The sequence below is a fragment of the Capricornis sumatraensis genome, chromosome X (genome assembly GCF_032405125.1).
Source record: "Capricornis sumatraensis isolate serow.1 chromosome X, serow.2, whole genome shotgun sequence".
Classification (NCBI taxonomy): domain Eukaryota; kingdom Metazoa; phylum Chordata; class Mammalia; order Artiodactyla; family Bovidae; genus Capricornis; species Capricornis sumatraensis.
In genome coordinates, this window is record NC_091092.1 from 33,693,227 (window position 1) to 33,717,016 (window position 23,790).

At 37.5% G+C, this 23,790-nt stretch overlaps 1 protein-coding gene across 3 annotated transcripts in view; it reads left to right on the top strand.

The window, feature by feature from the left end:
• Nucleotides 1-23,790, top strand: part of TENM1 (teneurin transmembrane protein 1) — a 624,193-nt gene that overhangs the window by 68,924 nt on the left and 531,479 nt on the right. For all 3 annotated transcript variants that reach the window (XM_068962599.1, XM_068962601.1, XM_068962600.1), the window contains exons 2-3: nt 7,726-7,986; nt 9,833-9,889. In XM_068962599.1, coding sequence (XP_068818700.1) covers nt 7,726-7,986; nt 9,833-9,889 — 318 coding nt within the window. The remainder of the gene's footprint in view (nt 1-7,725; nt 7,987-9,832; nt 9,890-23,790) is intronic.

Here is a 23,790-nt window from a genome sequence, read left to right on the forward strand (position 1 = left end):
TCCATTTAAAATAAAAAAAAGAGTAGGTGTTTGAAGCATTTGCAGTTGTTTTAAGAAGTCATTTAACTCTTTAGCTCACTGTTCTCACTTCTCAACATGATATTGTGCTGCAAATTAATGCAGTTTGATACACACACACACACATGCATACATACAAAATACACACAATAAACAAACAGCTTCACATCCTTAGTGAACATAATGAAAATACAAAAGTATACATGGAAGACCACAATGGTCAATAAGGATTCAGGCTCCAAAGTGATATGAATAGCCAGAAAATTGGACCAGCATAGGTAAGAAATGAGAAATTTTTAGGGCCATTGAGCCCCATGCATTTTCAGTGTTCAGTAGCCCTGAAAATTTCTCATTTAGGCCAGGAAGTCTCTGTCTCATTTGAAATGTTGAAATAAAGGGAACCTGCATAGGTTCTCATTGATCTAAACTTCTGTTGAAGTCCAGGACCGCCCACCATCATTTCTAATCCCTAAATCTTTTTCTAGACTCTTGTCACGAAGGCTGTAAAACAGGCCTTTTGGTAACTGAATTAGTTTCAGAGAAAATTTTCCCATTTTATGTGAGTACAGTCTAAGCTGGACCCTGCAGTAAGATGAATATTTATTCAAGGAAGTAAACAGAAATTGTTTATTCCCACATCATATTTCCTTCCTTTTTAGGTTGCTGAAGGATATTTTCATGTCGATCTAAACAAGATTGAAGTCCCTTTTGATTTCTTCCAAGTTTCTACCTCACATCATCATCTTCCTACCTCATCTCCAAGAATTATGCTATAATTCTGTGTCCTCTGGTTTGGACCATGTTTACAGATTCGCAACTTGCTATACTTTGGAGTGCATCCTTTCTAACATTAACATGGTCTTTTAACTGTGTTCTGGGATGGTTCCAGTGAGCCAATATCAGTCAAAAAGCATGAATGTTTATATTTTAGGCTTTTAATTCTGCCCAGGTTTTTTGCCTTATTTTTCACTATACTGACAAGATGGAGAAATCTTGAAAATTAAATAAGGCAAAATTGGTAGGTCCTGAGTACCGAGATAATGAGTGCATTTGGAGCTGTGAGGTGGGGAGACTAGGCTTTAGGAAGCTTAGTTATTAAAGTCCTCTGATATCCACAGTCTCCAGACTTGCATGTGGGAGCCTTCCATCTATTACTCCTGTGCCCTAGAAAAGGCTGATGAGGCCTGAGCAGAAAAATAAAGGTCAGTTCTGGGTGGTGTACCTTTATTACTCTGTTGTCATTTGGACCTTTAAAAAGGCTCTCTGTGAAAATTGCCAAAGGACATGAAATGGTCCTGTTAACTCACTCTGTTCAGGGCCTAGTGTAGTACTGTGGATTTGATAAAGCTTTTTCACAATGTAAGAGAAGAAGACGTTAAATTGGGCTAATTTTCGAAGACTAGGAGAAATCAGAGAAGTCTATTTTGTTTTGTTTTCGACTTGAAATTGAGTGGGTGTTCAGCAGAACTGTGTGTAAGTAAACTTACATGAACTGATTTGTTTGACAATTTGATATCATTTTCCTTTCAAAGTCCCGAAACTGAGAAATATAAAATGGTACCCAGTTGTGAAAATTATTTGCCTTCTGTCTGGTGTTGCTCCTTTCTACCTTCTCTCCCTCCCCATCTTTCTCCCTCCCTTCCTTCTGCCTTCCTTCCTTCTTCCCTTTCTCCCTCTTTTTTTTCTATCCTTCCTTCCCTTCTTCATATTTCTTTCTGAAGACTGTAATAACTCATTGAAAATTTCCCTAGAGCCAATAATGAATTATTAGTGGCTGTGCAGTATTTTTTAATTGTGTGAATTTTTATTCACTGTGCCATAGAGTGATGATGGTTTAGTCACTAAATCGTGTCCAACTCTTATGACCCCCATGGACTGTAGCCCGCCAGGCTCCTTTGTCCATGGGATTTCCAATGCATTGCCATAGAATAATTTTGTAATAGCCACATTCATAAACTGGTGATTTCATGTTTCATGAGGAACTATTTACTAAATTGATTTTTTACATGATATAGTTTATGTACTCTGTTTATCAATAATCTTACAATTCACAATGAATGCCTAGGCTGTGTCAATACTTTAACATAGTAAGACTTGTAATCATGACAAGATCTTATTTAGCTAATGTGACTGATTATCCTTCACAGTAGAAATAAGAATAGTACCTTGACCCATAAAACCACTAATACTTTTCCCTTTTGAAAATATTAACCATTTCACATTTTGCACTAACAGCCTTAAGTTATAGTTAACAAATTTTATTACAAGAGAGTTTACCTAGAGATTTATTTCTAGTTGGACCTGAACATTTTGCAAATGAGGAAACTGAGGCCCCAAAATATTAACTGACTTATCTAAAAATCACATGGCTAATTAATAGCACCTGTCTTTGCATATAGTCCATAAGGCTTGTTATGAATTACAGTAATTAAGGATAATAATTTTATGACCTCTCTCTCTCTTTCTTATTTTGGAAGTAGAAACTCAGAAACTCAGAAATGGCATTTCTAGAAAAATGCTGATATAAATAACCATTACTTTCTCTTTCAAGTTTTGATAAGTGGCTTCTTCAGGCTGAACACCTGAAGATCAATCCCTAGATTCATAAAGAATATATAGTAGTTCATTTTATTCAGTACGTTGTAGAATTTTTTTTAAAAAAAATATTAACTCATTAGCATTAATAGAGGCCTATAGTGATTCTGCAAGGAGATCCAACCAGTCCATTCTAAAAGAGATCAGTCCTGGGTGTTCTTTGGAAGGAATGATGCTAAAGCTGAAGCTCCAGTACTTTGGCCACCTCATGCGAAGAGTTAACCCATTGGAAAAGACTCTGATGCTGAGGGGAATTGGGCACAGGAGAAGAAGGGGATGACAGAGGATGAGATGGCTAGATGGCATCACCGACTGAATGGATGTGAGTTTGAATGAACTCTGGTGGCATGCTGCAATTCATGGGGTTGCAAAGAGTCGGACACGACTGAGCGACTAAACTGAACTGGTAGTGATTCTTCCTGCCAGATCCACTCAACTTAGTCTCATGATTCCCAGCTACAGAATGTTCCCTTAGCTGCTGAAAGCTCATCAGTGATCAGTTTCATCTTTATTTTCCCCTCTAAAACTGACTTTCACCTCTATGTTCCTTACAAAAAAATGTTGCCAAGAGGATCAATGACAAATCATGAATCACTTAGCCTTGAGTGCCTCTTAGCTTATAAATAAGCAAAACAGCATTTTGAATACCTTTCTGTTCATTATTACATGTACTTTCTACCATTAGGAGGAAAAAAGCTGAGCCTCCTTCTGGCTCAGAGACCCTTGGCTCCACTTGTGAAAACTAAGGAGTTCTTCAGTCCCCTAACTCTCTTTCTATCTTATGGTCTTATCGTTGTTGTTTAGTCCCTAAGTCATGTCCAACTCTTTTGCAACCCGATGGACTACAGCCTACTAGCCGCCTCTGTCCATTGGTTTTTCCAGAGTACCATTTCCTCCTCCAGGGAATCTTTCCAATCCGGGGATTGAACCCATGTCTCCTGCTTGACAGGTGGATTCTTTACCACTGAGCCACCTGGGAAGCCCATCTTATGGAATACAATGCACTGAAAAAAACAAGTATAGAGGTATAACTGAAGTAACAATAAACTAGACAAACATAAAGTGTACAATATGATAAACTTTGGTATGCATACACATGTGTAACTATTGCCACAGTCAAGATGGCAGATGTTTAGATATCCCAAAGGTATCTTTGTGCCCCTTTGTTCTCTATTTCTCCCTTACTTTCTTCCCCTAGACATAACCACTGATTGGCTTTCTATCACTGCAGGTAGGTTTGCATTTATAGAATTTTATTTAAATGGAAACATGCAATATATACACCTTCTGTTGGTCTTTTTTTTTCACTCACCATAATTATTTTGAGGTCCATGCATCGTATTATATATCAAATGTTCTTTTTTTGACTGAGTAGTATTCCACAGTATGCACATACCACAGATGATTCATCCTATTAGCTCTTCATGGACACTTGGGTTGTTTCTAATTTTTAGCTGTTACTGAGTAAAGTTTCTGAACAACCTCATACAGATATTTGTGTGGACAGTAATTTTTATTTCTTTGTGATAAATGTCCCAAAGTACCTTGTTCTCCTGTTAAATTTAGCTTTTCCTCTTTAGGAAGCTGCCAGATTATTTTCCAAAGTGATTATACCATTTGACTTTCTTACCAGCAGTGTATGTAGTTTCTCCACAGCTGATGTGGTCAGAAGTTTTTAACCATTCTGGTAAGTCTGTAGTGGTATCTCATTATAGTTTTAGTTTGCACTTTCCTAATAACTAATGATGTTGAGCATCTTTTCATTTGTTTGTTCCTTCCTATATCTTTTTCTGTGAAGTTCCTCTTTGAATCTTGCCCATTTAAAAAAACTGATTTCAACTCTTTTTTTAATCTGTTCAGATTTGTCTCCTACAAGGCTGCAAAGTAGTTTTTCCTTTCAATCAGAATTAAATGCATGTTCATGAGGCCTACATACATCATTCACTTGGGATCATCTTTGTCTGTTTACTCCTGAAATGTAGTTTCTCATGTTGCCAGTCTATCCATTTACATCTTAGATATTCTAAGATTGTACTTACATTTCTCTTGTGGCTAGCTTTTTGGTAAGAATAGATCTATACTAAATCCAATTGAACTTTATCTTCTCTTGGGAAAAAGTAGTATTTTAGTAATAAGGTTATATGTGCAAGGCTAAAAACATCCACTTATGGTACCTTGTAAGTGCTTTTATAGAAAGCACATCCTATGGGAATTTTGAATACCACCAAGACATTTGTGTTTTTAAGGAAATAATTTACAATGGTAACATTGATTTCAAGAAAGGGAAGTGAGGCTGTTCAATGAATATCACTTTTGTAAATAAGTGAAACTTTTCCTTTTCTTTCTTTCTTTATTTAAACTTTTTTCTTTATCATCAGAAAACAAGCAACTGATAGCTACTTGGATTGTTACTTTTGAAACTTACATATTGGTAAGGAAGTATACTTTTATCTGACTGTGTTTAAGGGAATGTGGTGTTTAGTCTTTGCATTCAAATCATTGTTCCAATAGAAATCTTACATAATTTTTTATCATATTATACCACATTTCCTTAGACGGGAACAAATCCATGTTCAAGTTTCTTTTTGAATGGTGGGAATATCCCTTTAACAAAGAGGGATTCTGCTTACATCCATCAGTGGTTATTTTAAAAGAACTTTTCTATTATTTTATATTCTGAAGTGACAAATTAGCTGTCTATTTTTATTTGCTCATCCTTTTCCAATGAATGTCTTTAATATGACTCAGATGTGTATATTAAAATCTTTGGAAAGTCACATCTCATACATCATTGTATGAGTGAAAATAAATGCAGGTTTGTGCTTTTAAAAGTAAATTCCCTAATTAGTGCCCTTAATCTGTGCAGATAGATGGGAGGGGGCACTTCAGAGTAATTCAGTTCAATAACTTTCTTGCTGGTGTCTGAATAGAATTTGAGTTGTTACAAAATCTTTGGTAATGCCACAGTAAGATTGCTCTCTGACTTCTCTCATTTTCCTAGCTCCCACTGATTTATAAGAAAACTGTAGGGAAGAAGTTTTCAAAGTATGGTCCTTGGACAAATAGCATAAGCCTTAACCTACGAACTTGTGAGAAATGCAGATCCTTTAGCTCTACCACAGACCAGCTGAATAAGACATTGAAACAGGGTGGGAGAGGGCAGGCACAGCAACCTGTTTCGTGACAAACCTTCCAGGTGATTCTGAAGCATGCAGAAGTTTGGGAACCAGTAGTCTAGGGGAAGGAAGGAAGTTGTGAATGCAGGCCTAGATAAATTTCCTTTTCTACAGTTCCAAGCTGACAGGTTCATGACAAGGTTGCTGCAGCAACAACTACGCAGGATTGGATAGCTTTGTGAAATTAAGAGGCATGAATACAAACTGATCACAATGTTCTAGATCACTAAGATTTATATTGGGAAAGATGGATTTTTACTTTCAGCCTTATGTCGAGGAAAAGCCCAGTTTCATAAGGTTTTGTGTGTGATGTGGAAACCATGCCTATTTTTTTAAACATCATTCCTTTGGAATTTAGAAAATTTTGGTAGAAAAACAGAATTACTCTTAAAGACAGTCATCACAAAAATCATAAGCAACATCCTCAACAGTGATGAATAACCCTGAAAAAATTTATAATTGACTTTCCCTAATACAATATAGTAGCTTTATTTGCCTGCAACATGTTTCACAGAACACCGTGCTGGGCACCTAATGGCTATTGAATAAGCATTAAGATTTGATTTGTTAAACCATCATTTGACAATTACATGTCACACAAAAATACAGACATTTAAAAACCCTGTTTGTATTCTGTACTCATCTTTCTAGAAGAGTTAGTTTAAATTGGTCTAAATATGGTCAGTCTAAATTCTAGCACTTTCTGTATTCAAAGAATTAAATTCATTTTAGGGTTTGCATTTTATTGATATGTGCTAAGGATTAGATGCACTCAGTTAAGCTTCTTCCTGGCCAAATGACATACCCTGTCTCTGATGTCAGTCTGAGAAAATCTTATATAGTGTACAACATCCCCGGATTACCTTATCTAAGTATTACATGGACATTTCAGATGATATGTCTTGGCATGTGGTCATTTTTCATTAACTTATTAAGGTCTGTTAAAGCATCTTTCCCCCTTTTTGACACTTTGCCATAATTGAATGCAAAATTGACTATAAAACTGAATGAATGCCTGATATCCATGCAGTAAGCTGATGACTCTTCCTTGGTTTCTAGCGGACATTAGTTGCAGATGTTCTAGGAAAAAGGGCTCTGTTGCTATCCAATATTGGCTATGGACAGTGCTGTCTGTCCTCTGGACTTTTATTTTCCTCAACTGTAGACAGAGGGGATTCATTATATCATCTCTAAGATCCTAAATATTTTATGATTCTAAGGCTTAGGGGAAGTTTGGTGCTGGGGGGGGGGGCGGGATCCAAGCCTCAAAGCACTGCTGAGGTATAATATACAATTGAAAGATTTTATGTATTTCTTGAAAGAATGAATGAAACAGAATAACCAGCATAAAGTCAGCCTCAATATTCTTTGGAGACAGTGGGAAATAGTGATATTAGGTACTCATAATTTTAGAGTTTAGACTAATGTGTTTGGGAAAAATACTTTTGAAAAGTATATTTAATCTTAATGCTTTTCCCTCAAAGTTTTCACATTGAATTATGTATTCTTAACTCTAAGGTATATGAAATACTTAGAAAAGGCAATAATTTTAATATTTTAAGCATAGATGTGCTCTGACAATCATATATATTCTTCCTAGAAGAGAAATATCTTTTAAAGGACAGCTCTCTACACTTTATACTCCCCTGTACTCACTTATTTCATCACATTTGTGTAATCTAAAATTGTAGCTATAAAGCTATTTTAGGCATGCTTTTTCCAGAACCTTGTAAGAATCAACAGGAGCATAATTTTAATCTACAGAAGCACAAAATAAGCACAGAATCCTAGCTACCATAAATGGCCAGAATTCTAACTTTGCAAAGACATAAATACTAACAATGGAGGAGGGGAACATAAGGACAAAAAAAGTAGAATTTGACCAGGTATTTCTGTTTCCTTCTAAATTTTTCCTCTGAACTTTGTTTCTTCTCAGAGATGGAATTCTGTGAGACTCCTCACACTCTGTGCTCTGGCTACCAGACAGACGTGCACAGTGTTTCCCGGCACGGCTACCAACTAGAGATGGGATCTGATGTGGACACGGAGACAGAAGGTGCTGCCTCCCCTGACCATGCGCTGAGAATGTGGATCCGGGGGATGAAATCAGAGCATAGTTCCTGTTTGTCCAGCCGGGCCAACTCCGCATTGTCCTTGACTGACACTGACCATGAAAGGAAGTCTGATGGAGAAAACGGTAATATAACCACCTATATTAATAGTTTATGGAAAACCCAGAGAGAATGCAGGTTTTAGCCTTTGATTTGTTTTTCCTTCCTTATATCTGATACCTTTCATTTTCCTATACAAAATGAAAATGCAGGGTCCCATGGACAAGGCGTGTACCTAAGTATCAGGCAAATAGACACATTCATTTACAATAATAAATAAAGTACTTTTTATTTCTGGTCGTTCCCCCAAGGGAAATCGATCTTATATCATCAGCAATATTATGCATGTCTTATTCATTACTCACCTTTTATTTTCATCTTTATTTTCCAGTACAATACTAGTGATATTTATTTTAGAAGTACTCATTTCATGTATTTTGACTTTGTATCAATATATGAACAATGAGGCCAACAGCTGTATAACCAAGCCTATTTTGTATGTGTTTTCTATTTTGATTCAGCTTAACCTGTCAAGTGTACAGACAAAAGCAAAGTAACCAGATTAGGCTGAAATGATTTAAAAAAAAAAAGTGAATTACCATCAGCCATTTGCCAGACAATAAGTAATAAGGGCAGTATCATTAAATTGTAATTATGTATTATTTTCTTACAACTTTTAGAAATGGAAAAGTTTTTGTCACTTTGATTTGTTGGGAAGAGATTAATTTGTTTTGTTTCCTGCTTTTCTATCCCTACGAAAGAACAAAGTCCTTTCATAAAAATCACATCAATGCTTATTAAACACATTAGTCACTCTTCTCATCATTCTGTTTGTCTGCATTTCATAGGTCCCATCACTGGGGACCTGGTCTGTCAGCAGTGGCTAGTTAGTAATTTCTCAGGTGCCAGAGAGGTAGCCAACAGCCCTGTACCTGCAGTTCTTTCTGTTCTGTCCTCCTCTGCCTCCCTCAGCCCAGAGGGGACATTGGCCACAAAGATATAATCAGGAATGACATTTGTCCACTAGTTAGAATATCATTTCCTAAATGAGAGGCCATTACACTTTGTAATATCACCAAGTATCCTTGAGGGTCTGGATTTTTTAGGCTTATTTTCCTGTATGTATATATGCAATGCTGAGTTTGACCAAGAGTATGGAGGAGGTGAAGTGTGGAAGTGAGAAGGGAACATACTTGATCTCTGTCATGCATATTCATGTAAGTGAAGGAGCAGTAGCATGGATGTTGGGAAACCCTGCACTGGTCCCTACAGTTTTCTGGGCTTTAACTATCAAACAGGAAAAATAACAACCAAATGTATGTGAAATCAGGTAATAAAGGAGCTCCTCTATTTCCAAGACTTCTTGTTCTGCCTTATCTCACTCCCCATGCACATGCGTAAGTCCGCAGTCTTGTTTGACTCTGTACAACCCCATGGACTGTAGCCCACCAGACTCCTCTGTCCATGGAGTTTTCCAGACAAGAATACTGGAGTTGGTTGCCATTTCCTACTCCAGGGGATCTTCCCAACCCAGGGATAGAACCCACATCTCCTGCATTGGCAGGCAGATTCTTTACCACGGAGCCACCTAGGAAGCCTTCACACCTCACAAAAGGAATATATGCCAAGTTCACTGGGCTGAAACAGTAAAAGAAAAGAGTTCCCCCTAGGCTCAACCATTCTACTCCTGCAAGACCCTAGGTCTGGGGTTTCTTCTGGGGTGACGAAACTACTCTGGATTTAGATAGTGGTAATAATTCCACAACTCTGAAGATACGAAAAGCCACTTTAAGAGTGTGAACATTATGGTAAGTGAATTGTATTTTGATTGAATCTGTTATTTAAAAAATACTACTGGACAAAGAGTAAAGATTGAAGAATCCCAGATGAGTTGAACAAGGATTAATTAGTAAAACATATTTGCTATTACAGGTTTTAAATTCTCTCCTGTTTGCTGTGACATGGAGGCTCAAGCTGGGTCTACTCAAGGCAAGTGTTTCCAAATATTTGATGACAAATTGTTTTTACCTCACCCCATCTCTGACAACCAGCCTGCACAGTTCAACCCTGCCCATCTGATAAACAACACACAGGCCTGGTTCATTAACCTGTCAAAGATTAGTTTATTGGTAGCTTGTTGGTTTGTTTTCCTCTGAAGATTTCATGGGTATGTGTTGATGGTAACAGTGAGGAGGTGAGGGAGGAGCTGAGGACAAAGACAAGATTTAAGGTCGAATAGAGAAACATTAATTTAGCATGAGAGTAGAGATTTAAATCAGGTATGGTTGGTTTTGGCCTCATGATTTCTACATCATCTATGGTTTTTTGCATAACTCTAGCCATTGATTTAGTATAGTTCAGATACTGTCATAATTTTACAATGCCATCTAGCAAATGGCCTTGGGCTTTTCCCTCCAGTGCTGTGGCTTGGCTTAAGAATCACACTACACCCCTGTCACTACACCCCTGTCCCTGTCGTCAATTATAAATAACACCTTCAAATGAAGGAAATGCCGTTCATTCTTTTCTGTAGACGTGTTGTCATTCTTCAGTGAGGGGACACTGGTGTCCTTTTACTTTTGCCTTCATTGTGCTCACTGGCTTTGCCCCTTTGCAGAGGAATACTTAAGACAATATTTATAAATGATTTTGATGAAAATCAAGTACTTTGCAAGATGGGGAACCCTCACATCTGACCACAGGGCAATGACTCAAAATTTGTTAGCAACTGGGGGAAATGTATCAGGGGAGAGATGTATTAGAATCAGTTTTGTCAAAATGCACATTATCCTCCCCCACCATGAGAACTGCTTACTGTGATGAGCCACTATATGTACTGTATTCATGTGCCATATCCCTTGGAGGTTTGGGGAACTTTCGGGAATGTTTGGGGCTGTGCAACTTCATTTTGCCTTCTATCTAATCAGCCATCTACCTTGGTCATGTAACACTATTTACTGAGACCGAGTTGGAAGACTTAGGAGTAAAGGATACGTGTCCTGTCTTTTTCTTTACAGGTTTATCTCCCTTATGGTTTATTTCAGGAATTGGATAGGGTACCACAAAATTGGGCAGGACTGCCAAGGTAAAAAGTGATCCAGTCTGCTAAAAACTAGTTTTAAATGCCAGCCTCTTTTGGCCCAATGTATACCTCCAAAGAGGATTTCAGTAGAGCATAGTGATAAATAGTTTGTACTGTGAAGCCAGACTTAGGTTTAAATCCCAGCTTAGATTTAAATCCCAGCTGTGTGATGTTGGGAAAGTTGTATAACGTTTCTGTGCCTGAATTTCATATCTGTAAAACCAGGAGGATATTACTATCCACCTCTAAGATTTTGTGATCATTGAATAAATGAATGTATATAAAGGATAACACTTGTATCATATAAGTATAGTCAGAATGTTCACTATTCTTATTGATCAGTACTTCACAATTTCCAAGTATACTTTTAATGTATTTATCTCATTTCATCCTTATGACCCATCTATAGAATGATTCTATTGTTTCAGCATTTTACACAGGAGGAAGACTTAAAACAGCTATTTAGAAACAAGTTAGCTACATACAATTGATTGTTTTCCAGATAGCCAGACTTTTTAGCTCCTTTGAATCATGTATGAATAAAAGACATGAACAACTTTACTCAGTTAGATAGAGTTCTATAAGTTCTATTCTGCTCCTGCTAGCAATTTTCAGTAAGGAGTATACAATTTGGAATCTTATTTATGACCTTGTGTAAGATTTTACCAATTTATATTCCATAAATTTTCAACAAGGGATAACCAGACCTGGCCTGCCTTCAGCATTTCCATAGATTCTTACAGAGGAGGTTTGATTTGAGATAAGAATATAAATGGTTTTTCTAAAAGCATGTTAATTTGAAAAAACAAGTTATTTTCAATGAATTGAACTTAATGTTTCTGTGTAAATATTGCTATTTATTTCTCATTGATCTCATGCATTCATGAAAGCAGGCCTGGCAGGGAATCTATTCCAGTAATTTGGGTTTGTATATACTATGTTTGAAAAGAGTAAAATAGCTTAAAATTTTTAGGATTTATATACTTCACAACCTAAGACTCCATGCCACTCCATCCATGTGCTTCAGTTAGTGTCAATGACATTTTATTTTGTTTCTGTCTTCTTATATATTCTGATTTTTAGATTATTGATGGTGCAATGATATAATATCATGGGGTTGATTTAGGATGATTTAAGCTTCACTCCTATAAATTTGGGAGAGAAGTGAGAGTAGGAGAATTTGTTAATTTGAGTAGGTTTTTCAACTGGGAAAGATTTGAGATGTGATTTCAAAGACACTTTGAATTTGATTCATCCTAGGCTATTATGACTTGCATTTTCTACTTATATTTCTGAAATTATGTCTGTAAGGACTTATTTCTTTCATTTAATTAATTGGTCAAGCCTTTCAAAATATTTATATTTTTTTTCTCGCTTTTGTAAACTCTGTTTGGTTACCCTTAATTGAATTGAAGTTTCCAATATGCTTTAAGCCATGAAAAATTAAAATAAATAACCTTTACTTTCCGAATGAAACCAACTGAGAGGTCTGAAGTACAGGGATGGGAGAGCAGCAGGTAACAGAAGAGAATGTGGGTTTCTTGGCTTTCAGAGGACAGTCAGAACACTAATGCACTTTATTTCCATTCCCTCAAATACGTCCTACGTAAACCCTTTGTTGTGTATTGATGCTTAATCATCTGTTAGGAAAACTGCAGATTTACTCAAATTAGCTGCATCCTGAGGCCCATAAGCAGGAAACTTTGATATCAGTCATAATGCTTTGTTCATTTTACCCCTTTTCTACTCCCATTTCACATTACTACCAGTGTAACTATTCACTGTAGGCTAATACTTGAGTTGTTTATCTTCTGTCTTCAAAATGGTTTTTAATAAGTACTAGACGGGAAGCTAGTTGAAGACAGAGCCTGGTTTATTCACTGTTTTTTCTTCAGGACTTAGCCACTGAATCTGGAGAGCAATAGGTACTAAAAAATGAAGACTATACTTTACTCTTTGGGATTCCCTGGTAGAACAGTCAGTAAACAATCCACTGGCAATGCAGGAGACTGGCTATAATATGTAGGAGATGAGGATTTGATCCCTAAATCGGGAATTTCCCTAGGGGGAAGGACATGGCAACCCACTCCAGTTTTTTTGCCTGGGAAATCCCATGGACAGAGGAGCCTGGCAGGCTACAGTCCATGGGGTTGCAAGAATTGGATATGACAGCAACTAAACCACCACCGCCACCACGCTTTACTCTCAGGGGAGAAGTTAAAACTGAGAGATAATATATTCTGCAGTTCTTCTCAAAATAGAAATGTTGCGTGCATGTTCAGTTGCTCAGTTGTGTCCAACTCTTTGTGACCCCATAAACTATAGCCTGCCAGGCTCCTCTGTCCATGGGATTTTCCAGGCAAGAATACTGAAGTGGGTAGCCAATCCCTTCCCCAGGAGATCTTCCCAACCCAGGGATCAAACCCACATTTCTTGCATTTCCTACATTGGCAGGCAGATTCTTTACCAACTATGCCACCTGGGAAGCCCTTAATAGAAATGCTACAGTGGGTCAAACCTCTCGTCATCTAACACACGACTCTACCTCTGACAGGTGATACAGTGGGTTTTTCTTAGACTTTGGCAGGCCTACTTGAGCATTAACATCAGTGATTAGAGTGTTCCTCAATAATGATATTTGACTCTACATTAGGTTGGAGAAAAAAACTATATTAGCAGCTAAATTTGAGTAATCAAATTTAGGAATATGTTTTTCACATGTGGCCTAAATGAAACATCTGGATCAGAAAACGTCAAAGTGCTTATCAAGGTGCTAATTAGAAGGAAATAGTTAAAGAAAGGCATTTTTAACCTTTAATAAAGTATGTCACAAAGAAATTACTATGGCTATACTCTTGTTGTTAATGATATTTGTGTGAGCAGTATTTATTGAACAACTACTCTTTGCCAGGCTCTATATTGGAGACTGTGCTGTGCTGGGCCTAGTCACTCAGTCGTGTCTGACTCTTTGTGACCCCATGGACTGCAGCCCTCCAGGCTCCTCTGTCCATGGGGATTCTCCAGGCAATAATACTGGAGAGGATGCTGTGCCCTCCTCCAGGGGATCTTCCCAACCCAGGGATCAAACCCAGGCCTCCTGCATTGCAGGCAGATTCTTTACCAACTGAGCCACCAGGGAAGCCCGTATTGGAGACTGGGGATATATAAAAGATGACCACTACACAATTTTCACTCGCTCAGAATTTACAGTCTAGAGGACAAGAATGATGCCCTATGAATTAGAATTGTTTATTATTCCTTATTGTTGTTATTGCAGGTAAAAGAAACCCAACTTGAGCTAACTGAAACCTAAAAAAGCAAATTTATAAAAAAGGGGCATGTGACTGCTTCATGGGACCAGGACAAAAGAAGGAACTAGATTAGAAGAATTGCCTATTCCTTTGCCTCTTGCTTCTGAATCCATTTCCTTCAATCCTGTGTCTGTAGATTTACTTTCTCTAAATCTCCATCCACAAGGCAAGCATAAAACCTGGCAAAGATGTCCCCAGTTTATATTTCTTATGTTCAGGAAAGAAGTTGAGATTAACTGTATATTTTTCAATGCCATTTCTAAATTCCAGTGAGATTGAATACTTTTCCCAGCTTGAGTCAGATGTCTATCACTAGTCCCATCAGCTACAACCAGGGAGTAAATTTAGCAATACACATGTTGCTTTTGCGGAACCCACCCACTGGATTCCTGGAGCAGTTTGCAATGCAGGTGGTCAGAGTCAAGTGGGCATGTATACCCAAAGAAGTCTACTGGAGACAATAAAGGCTAACTGTAATACAGTTTAGTACCATAATAAAAAATATGTGCAGCTTGCTATGAGAACACAAATGATGGGAAATCATTTATCAAGGTAAAAATTATTATATTAGCACAATCTAAATGAACATTGTTCTGATGGTGAGTGATTAAGTAAATGGATCATGGTGTAAGATAGTCCTACTTTTGTGCCCTGGTTCTGCATCTTAACTCTTGTGTGTCCTTGGACAAGTAACTAAAGCTTTCTAGGTCTCAGCTTGCTTGTCTGTCAAATGGAAACATTACCTATTTCCATTTTTGTGTGTGAGGATTAAATGAGAAAATGAATATATAGCACCTTACAGTTTGCCTGTTATATATTAAATGCTCAATACATTTTAGTTGTGGTTATTTGTTACACAACAAGAATTTATTATGCATGTATTGTGGGGTAGATGCTCCAGGGTGAAGTCTCTTTTATCAAGAATTTACCAGGCTGTGGCTTCTGAAACATCTGGTATCCCAGGAAACTCTAGTCTAGCAGAACTCAGCCTACTTTCTCATTTCCTTGCACTTTTCTTACCTTAAATAATATATCATTTTGAAAGTGAAGGTGAAAGTGTTAGTCGCTCAGTCCTGTCCGACTCTTTGTGACCCCACAGACTGTAGCCCACCACGTTCCTCTGTCCATGGAATTCTCCATGCAAAAATACTGGAATGGGTTGCCATTTCCTTCTCCAGGGGATCTTCCTGACCCAGGGATCAAACCCAGGTCTCTCGCATTGCAGGCAGATTCTTTACCATCTGAGCCACCAGGGAAGCCCATATATCATTTTTTTTTTATTTTTACTTTATTTTACTTTACAATACTGTATTGATTTTGCCATACATCAACATGAATCCGCCACGGTTGTACACGTGTTCCCAATCCTGAACCCCCTCCCACCTTCCTCCCCATACCATCTCTCTGGGTCATCCCAGTGCACCAGCCCTAAGCATCCTGTATCCTGCATCGAACCTAGACTGGCGATTCATTTTAATAGCCAACAGTCTTGTTCTGCTAAGTAGAGGTGACTGAGAGGAAATTCAGTGAAGCACTTCAGACCTGGCTGACGGTTAAATCCGTAGTATTGTATTTCCTACTGTCACTGGAGTAGCCCCTTAAGATAGAGCTGGGATTTCAACTACTCAGAGGCCTTGTTGATTTCCATGATTGTTGGGCAGCTGAGCTCCCTATGCACTGCTTGGAACTTTACAGGTAGCAGATTATCTGATACAATCCCATGATAGCCAAAAAATCCATTACTACTACTCCCCATTGCTTCTCAGTGCATACAGCAGAAACCTGGTAATATACCATGTGCTACCAATAAACACCATACCATCATAGCCATGCATTTGTCATTCTCAGAACCTGAGTTGCTCCATCAGAACAGCAGGAGTGGTGAAAAAATAGCTAGCCTAACACCTGAGTTTCTTGAATGACATATAATAGTTTATGCCAAAATAAGGAGTTATTCCTTCTGATGTTTGACCATGTGGGGCCATTCATGTGCAATTAATGGAAGGAATTTGTTTATTTTACATTTCTTCCTTTTGCTTCTTTGTTTTCCCCTGCTAGTGTAAGTTATACAGGACACTTCCACAGCAATGTAAACAGTTCCTCAGGAACCATCTGAATGTCGAAGGAAGTGTGTGAAACAATGCAATGACTTGGTAATAGCTTCGACAGAAGCCCTGCCATATAACTGACATCCTAATGGCTCTGTTGGACCCATTAGAGATGTATAAGACAGTGCAGTTGACTTTGTAATGGCTCCTTTGAAAACATTACACGATCAGGAAGAGTGTAAGTCATTGGGATTACTTGATCTGTGGGTGAGACACTTCTGGGATGACTGTGATACTCTTACAATTGAGAACAGATTTGATGATACTGAAATTTCAAGTCGTAATAAAATTAGATATAACAAGCTCATATTTTCCTTTTCAGTAGGTAATTTTAACCACTATTTTTAGTATTAAAGTAATATCAACTGATGTTTTAAAAATTAAAACAGTAAAAACATGTTTAAAGTGAAAAATCCTTCTTCTTTATGCTTCTATATAAAATATGGAAGTCACAGGATTACAAATATTCCAGTCTCCACATGCAAGAAAATAGAAATTATCAACTGGCATATAAGTCTTTGAGGTAATATTGTAACTTTGGGAAATATATAGATAGGACTTCCAATTGTATCAGCAAGACAAGAAATTATCAAGACATTCTTGAGAGGTAACAGTGTTAACAGTATATTATGTATAATTCCTCCCAAATGTTCTGTACATATACAAATGGGATAACAATATAAAAAAATCAATAACTTTTTTTCTACTAAAGATTATGTCATGGATATTTTCCCATGTTTGTAGTATAGATCTGCCTTATTCTTCTTAATAGCTGTATAGTATTCTGCTTCTCTATGTATCATTTTTTATTTAGTTAGACTTATGCTTGTGGAAATCTGAGTTTCCAGTGCTTTAATATTAAAAACAATGCTGTACTTAACATCCTTGCACACATGTTTTTGCATACCTGTTAGATAATTTCTTAGAAGTGATGGGCCAAGCATATGTACATTTAGCAATTTCTATAGATAATACAAAATTCCCCTTTACAAAATCAATTTTTCTTCCTACTAGTGCTATATAGAGCACTACCAATGCATGTGTTCTCCTGTATCATTATCAACACTGGCAATGAATGAAATATCCCAATCTGCTACATGAACTGTGGTATTTTGTGCTATTATTTTGCGATTTAACTATGAGTAAACTTGAGCATCATTTTGTATGTTAATAGACCATATACATTTTTTCTAAACTGTCTGTTGATATCCTTTACCCATTTTTTCTATTCATTTTTTTATATTTCATTTTTAATTAATTTTTAATTGAAGTACAGTTGATTTACAATGCTACACTAAAATGACTCAGTTATACACAGATTTGCTTAGTTGCTCAGTCGTGTCCAACTCTTTGTGACTCCATGGACTGTAGCCCGCCAGGCTCTCTGTCCATGAGGATTCGCCAGACAAGAATACTGCAGTGGGTTGCCATGCCTTCCTCCAGGGGATCTTCCCAAGCCAGGGATCAGACCCAGGTCTCCTGCAATGCAGGCAGATTCTGTACCATCTGAGCCACCACACACATACCTACATTCTTTTTTGCATTCTTTTCCATTATGGTTTGTCCCAAGATATTGAATAGTGTTCTCTGTGTTATACAGTAGAAGCTTCTTGTTTATCCATTCTATATGTAATACAGATTTTCATACTAATTAATTTTCAAGAACTTTTTATATATAAAGGGTAAAAAAAAACTTTGAACACATGCATTTTTCCTAGTTTGTTATTTGCCTTTTGAAATAGGTTCATATGGTATATTTGTATTTGTAGATATAGAGCTTTATATTTTTAAGTGATCAAATTCAACCATCTATATTTTATAGCTTATGGAAGTGTATGGAGATGATAGATAGATACAAACAGAAAATCCAAAATGAGTTAATGTGCTTACAGTTCCTCATGTTCCTTTATAACAGTGATCCTTAACCTTTTTGGCACCAGGAACTAGTTTCTTGGAAGATAATTTTTCCAAGGACAGGGTTAGGGGAAGGAAGTTGATTCGGGGATGATTCAAATGCATTACAATTATTGTGCACTTTATTTCTATTGTGACTCAGCTGGTAAAGGATCCGCCTGCAATGCAAGAGACCTGGGTTCGATCCCTGAGGTGGGAAAGTCCCCTGGAGAAGGGAAAGGCTACCCACTCCAGTATTACGGCCTGGAAAATTCCATGGACTGTATAGTACATGGGGTTGCAAAGAGTCAGACGTGATTGAGCAAATTTCACTTTCACTTTATTTCTCTAATTATTACATCAGCTCCACCTCAGGTCATCAGAGATTAGATCCCACAGGTTGGGAACTCCTGCTTCATAATGATCCATGCAACTTGTTATTTCAGTTGAATTAAAACAGGCATGTTCCATGTTACCAAGTCTTAAATAGTATTTTAAATATATTAGTAAAGATGTAACATATAGTAACTATACCTTTTTTTTTAATTTTACTTTATTTTACTTTACAGTAATGTATTGGATTTGCCATACATCAACATGAATCTGCCACGGGTGTACACGTGTTCCCAATCCTGAACCCCCCTCCCACCTCCCTCCCCCTACCATCCCTCTGGGTCATCCCAGTGCACCAGCCCCAAGCATCCTGTATCCTGCATCGAACCTAGACTGGTGATTCATTTCACATATGATATTATATATGTTTCAATGCCATTCTCCCAAATCATCCCACCCTCTCCCTCTCCCGCAGAGTCCAAAAGACTGTTCTATACATCTGTGTCTCTTTTGCTGTCTCGCATACAGGGTTATCGTTACCATCTTTCTAAATTCCATATATATGCGTTAGTATACTGTACTGGTGTTTTTCTTTCTGGCTTACTTCACTCTGTATAATCGGCTCCAGTTTCACCCACCTCATTAGAACTGATTCAAATGTATTCTTTTTAATGGCTGAGTAATACTCCATTGTGTATATGTAACACTGCTTTCTTATCCATTCATCTGCTGATGGACATCTGGGTTGTTTCCATGTCCTGGCTATTATAAACAGTGCTGCGATGAACATTGGGGTGCACATGTCTCTTTCAATTCTGGTTTCCTCGGTGTGTATGGCCAGCAGTGGGATTGCTGGGTCATATGGCAGTTGTATTTCCAGTTTTTTAAGGAATCTCCACACTGTTCTCCATCATGGCTGTACTAGTTTGCATTCCCACCAACAGTGTAAGAGGGTTCCCTTTTCTCCACACCGTCTCCAGCATTTATTGCTTGTAGACTTTTGGATCGCAGCCATTCTGACTGGTGTGAAATGGTACCTCATTGTGGTTTTGATTTGCATTTCTCTGATAATGAGTGATGTGGAGCCTCTTTTCATGTGTTTGTTATCCATCTGTATGTCTTCTTTGGAGAAATGTCTGTTTAGTTCTTTGGCCCATTTATTGATTAGGTCGTTTATGTTTCTGGAATTGAGCTGCAGGAGTTGCTTGTATATTTTTGATTAGTTGTTTGTCAGTTGCTTCATTTGCTATTATTTTCTCCCATTGCTTATAGTTTCCTTTGTTGTGCAGAAGGTTTTAATTTTAATTAGATCCCATTTGTTTATTTTTGCTCTTATTTCCAGTATTCTGGGAGGTGGGGCATAGAGGATCCTGCTGTGATGTATGTTGGAGAGTGTTTTGCCTATGTTCTCCTCTAGGAGTTTTATAGTTTCTGGTCTTACGTTTAGATCTTTAATCCATTTTGAGTTTATTTTTGTGTATGGTGTTAGAAAGTGATCTAGTTCCATTCTTTTGCAAGTGGTTGACCAGTTTTCCCAGCACCACTTGTTAAAGAGATTGTCTTTAATCTATTGTATATTCTTGCCTCCTTTGTCAAAGATATGGATTTATCTCTGGGCTTTCTATTTTGTTCCATTGATCTATATTTCTGTCTTTGTGCCAGTACCATGCTGTCTTGATGACTGTGGCTTTGTAGTAGAGCCTGAAGTCAGGCAGGTTGATTCCTCCAGTTCCATTCTTCTTTCTCAAGATTGCTTTGGCTAACTAGTATAAAAATGCTGTTAATACAGTTGGCATCTTTGTGGTTCAAATGTTGGTCTTTTTCTGATTTCTTCCTTATAGTAGACATTTACAAATAAAATTACAGGACTCAAGAATGTTTATATTAAGACTCAAGAGAGATATTAACAAAGTATTTCTGAATTTATATTATCCCATTTAGCAAAGCATGAGTGACCATTTCCCTCACTAGTGCTAGATGATTTCTTTACAATATTTTTGCTAATTTTTCAATGAAATTTTAAAACAGTAATAACTATATGTTTAAAATTACATGTCATTTATTGATTCTGAAATGAAACCTTTTTTCATCTTGTTTAATGGCATTTCCTCATTTGTTAATTGAACTGACTTGAAAATATGTATCATAAAAAGTGAAAATATGTATCATAAAAAAATCTGGAACTAACAAATAAATCTAAGAGCCAATTCTGGGGTGGGGAGCAATAAAATAGATAAGACAGTGCAGAAAATAAAAGAAGATAAGAAATAAGCATGTCAAAATAACTATAAAGAGGAAATCAAATGATTCATAAGAGACTACTTTGTGTACCTCTTTTAAGATATACTTGAAATCCTGAGTGGAATAAATGATCTTCTAGAACAAATATAAATGGCAAAAATGGCCTGAGAAAAGAGAAAACCTAACTTTTCTAATTTATATTATAGAAATAAAATTTTCAAAGAACCACCCAAACCAAAGAAAGTAGCAGAAACAGACAAAATCTGCCAAAAATTTAAGAAACACATATATCATTCCAATGAGACTTAAATGTCCTCAGAGCATAACAAAAGGGAACTCTTCCAAATCTTCTTCTAATTTTTTGAAAGCAAGAAAAACAATGAGATATAAAGCAGAAAAAGAAATCACAAAGTAAATCTACAAACCAATTGTAGTTATGAATTCTGATACAAAATTCTGAGGTAAAATACTGGCAAACAAGGTCCAGCAATATAGTAAAAGAATAATACACTACAACTAAGTGCAGTTCTTACTGGGGAATGCAAGGAGAGTTCAATATTAGGAATTTTGTTACTCTAGCTCATCATATGAATAGAGAAATATAGGCAACTCATGACCAGTCAGTCGGTGATGCAATCCAGCCATCTCATCCTCTGTCATCCCCTTCTCCTCCTGCCCCCAATCCATCCCAGCATCAGGGCCTTTTCCAATGAGTCAACTCTTTGCATGAGATGGCCAAAGTATTGTAGTTTCAGCTTTAGCATCAGTCCTTCCAGAGAACACCCAGACCTGATCTCCTTTAGAATGGACTGGTTGGATCTCCTTGTAGTCCAAGGGACCCACAAGAGTCTTCTCCAACACCACAGTTCAAAAGCATCAATTCTTCAGCACTCAGCTTTTTTTATAGTCCAACTTTTACATCCATACATGACCATAGGAAAAACCATAGCCTTGACTAGACAGACCTTTGTTGGCAAAGTAATGTCTCTCCTTTTTAATATGCTATCTAGGTTGGTCATAACTTTCCTTGCAAGGAATAAGCAACTTTTAATTTCATGGCAGCAGTCACCATCTGCAGTGATTTTGGAACCCCCCAAAATAAAGTCTGACACTGTTTCCACTGTTTCCCCATCTATTTCCCATGAAGTGATGGAACCAGATACCATGATCTTAGTTTTCTGAATGTTGAACTTTAAGCCAACTTTTTCACTCTCCTCTTTCACTTTCATCAAGAGGCTTTTGAGTTCCTCTTCACTTTCTGCCATAAGGGTGGTGTCATCTGCATATCAGAGGTTATTGATATTTCTCCTGGCAATCTTGATTCCAGCTTGTGCTTCTTCCAGCCCAGCATTTCTCATGATGTACTCTGCATATAAGTTAAATAAGCAGGGTGACAATATACAGCCTTGACATACTCCTTTTCCTATTTGGAACCAGTCTTTTGTTCCATGTCCAGTTCTAACTGTTGCTTCCTAACCTGCATATAGGTTTCTCAAGAGGCAGGTCAGCTGGTGTGGTATTCCCATCTCTTTCAGAATTCTCCACAGTTTATTGTGATCCACACAGTCAAAGCCTTTGGCATAGTCAATAAAGCAGAAAGAGATGTTTTTCTGGAACTCTCTTGCTTTTTCCATGATCCAGAGGATGTTTGAAATTTGATCTCTGGTTGCTCTGCCTTTTCTAAAACCAGCTTGAACATCTGGAAGTTCATGGTTCACGTATTGCTGAAGTCTGGCTTGGAGAATTTTGAGCATTACTTTACTAGCATGTGAGATGAGTACCATTGTGTGGTAGTTTGAACATTCTTTGGCATTGCCTTTCTTTGTGATTGGAATGAAAACTGACTTTTCCAGTCCTGTGACCACTGCTGAGGTTTCCAAATTTGCTGGCATATTGAGTGCAGCACTTTCACAGCATCATCTTTCAGGATTTGAAACAGCTCAACTGGAATTCCATCACCTCCACTAGCTTTGTTCGTAGTGTTGCTTCCTAAGGCCCACTTGACTTCACATTCCAGGATATCTGGCTCTAGATGAGTGATCACACCATCATGATTATCTGGGTCGTGAAGATCATTTTTGTATAGTTCTTCTGTGTATTCTTGCCACCTCTTCTTAATATCTTCTGCTTCTGTTAGGTCCAAACCATTTCTGCCCTTTATCGAGCTCATCTTTGCATGAAATGTTCCTTGATATCTCTAATTTTCTTGAAGAGATCTCTAGTCTTCCCCATTCTGTTGTTTTCCTCTATTTCTTTGCATTGATCACTGAGGAACGCTTTCTTATCTCTCCTTGCCATTCTTTGGAACTCTGCATTCAGATGCTTATATCTTTCTTTTTCTCCTTTGCTTTTCACTTCTCTTCTTTTCACAGGCCTCCCCAGAGAGCCATTTTGCTTTTTTGCATTTCTTTTCCATGGGGATGGTCTTGATCCCTGTCTCCCGTACAATGTCATGAACCTCCGTCCATAATTCATCAGGCACTCTTTGTATCAGATCTAGTCACTTAAATCTATTTCTCACTTTCACTATCATCATAAGGGATTTGATTTAGGTCATACCTGAATGGTTTAGTGGTTTTCCCTACTTTCTTCCATTTAAGTCTGAATTTGGCAATAAGGAGTTCATGATCTGAGCCACAGTCAGCTCCCAGTCTTGTTTTTGCTGACTGCATAGAGCTTCTCCATCTTTGGCTGGAAAGACTATAATCAGTCTGATTTCGGTGTTGACCATCTGAGGATGTCCATGTGTCGAATCTTCTCTTGTGTTGTTGGAAGAGGGTGTTTGCTATGACCAGTGTGTTCTCTTGGCAAAACTCTATTAGCCTTTGCCCTGCTTCATTCTGTAGTCCAAAGTCAAATTTGCCTGTTACTCCAGGTGTTTCTTGACTTCCTACTTTTGCATTCCAGTCCCCTATAATGAAA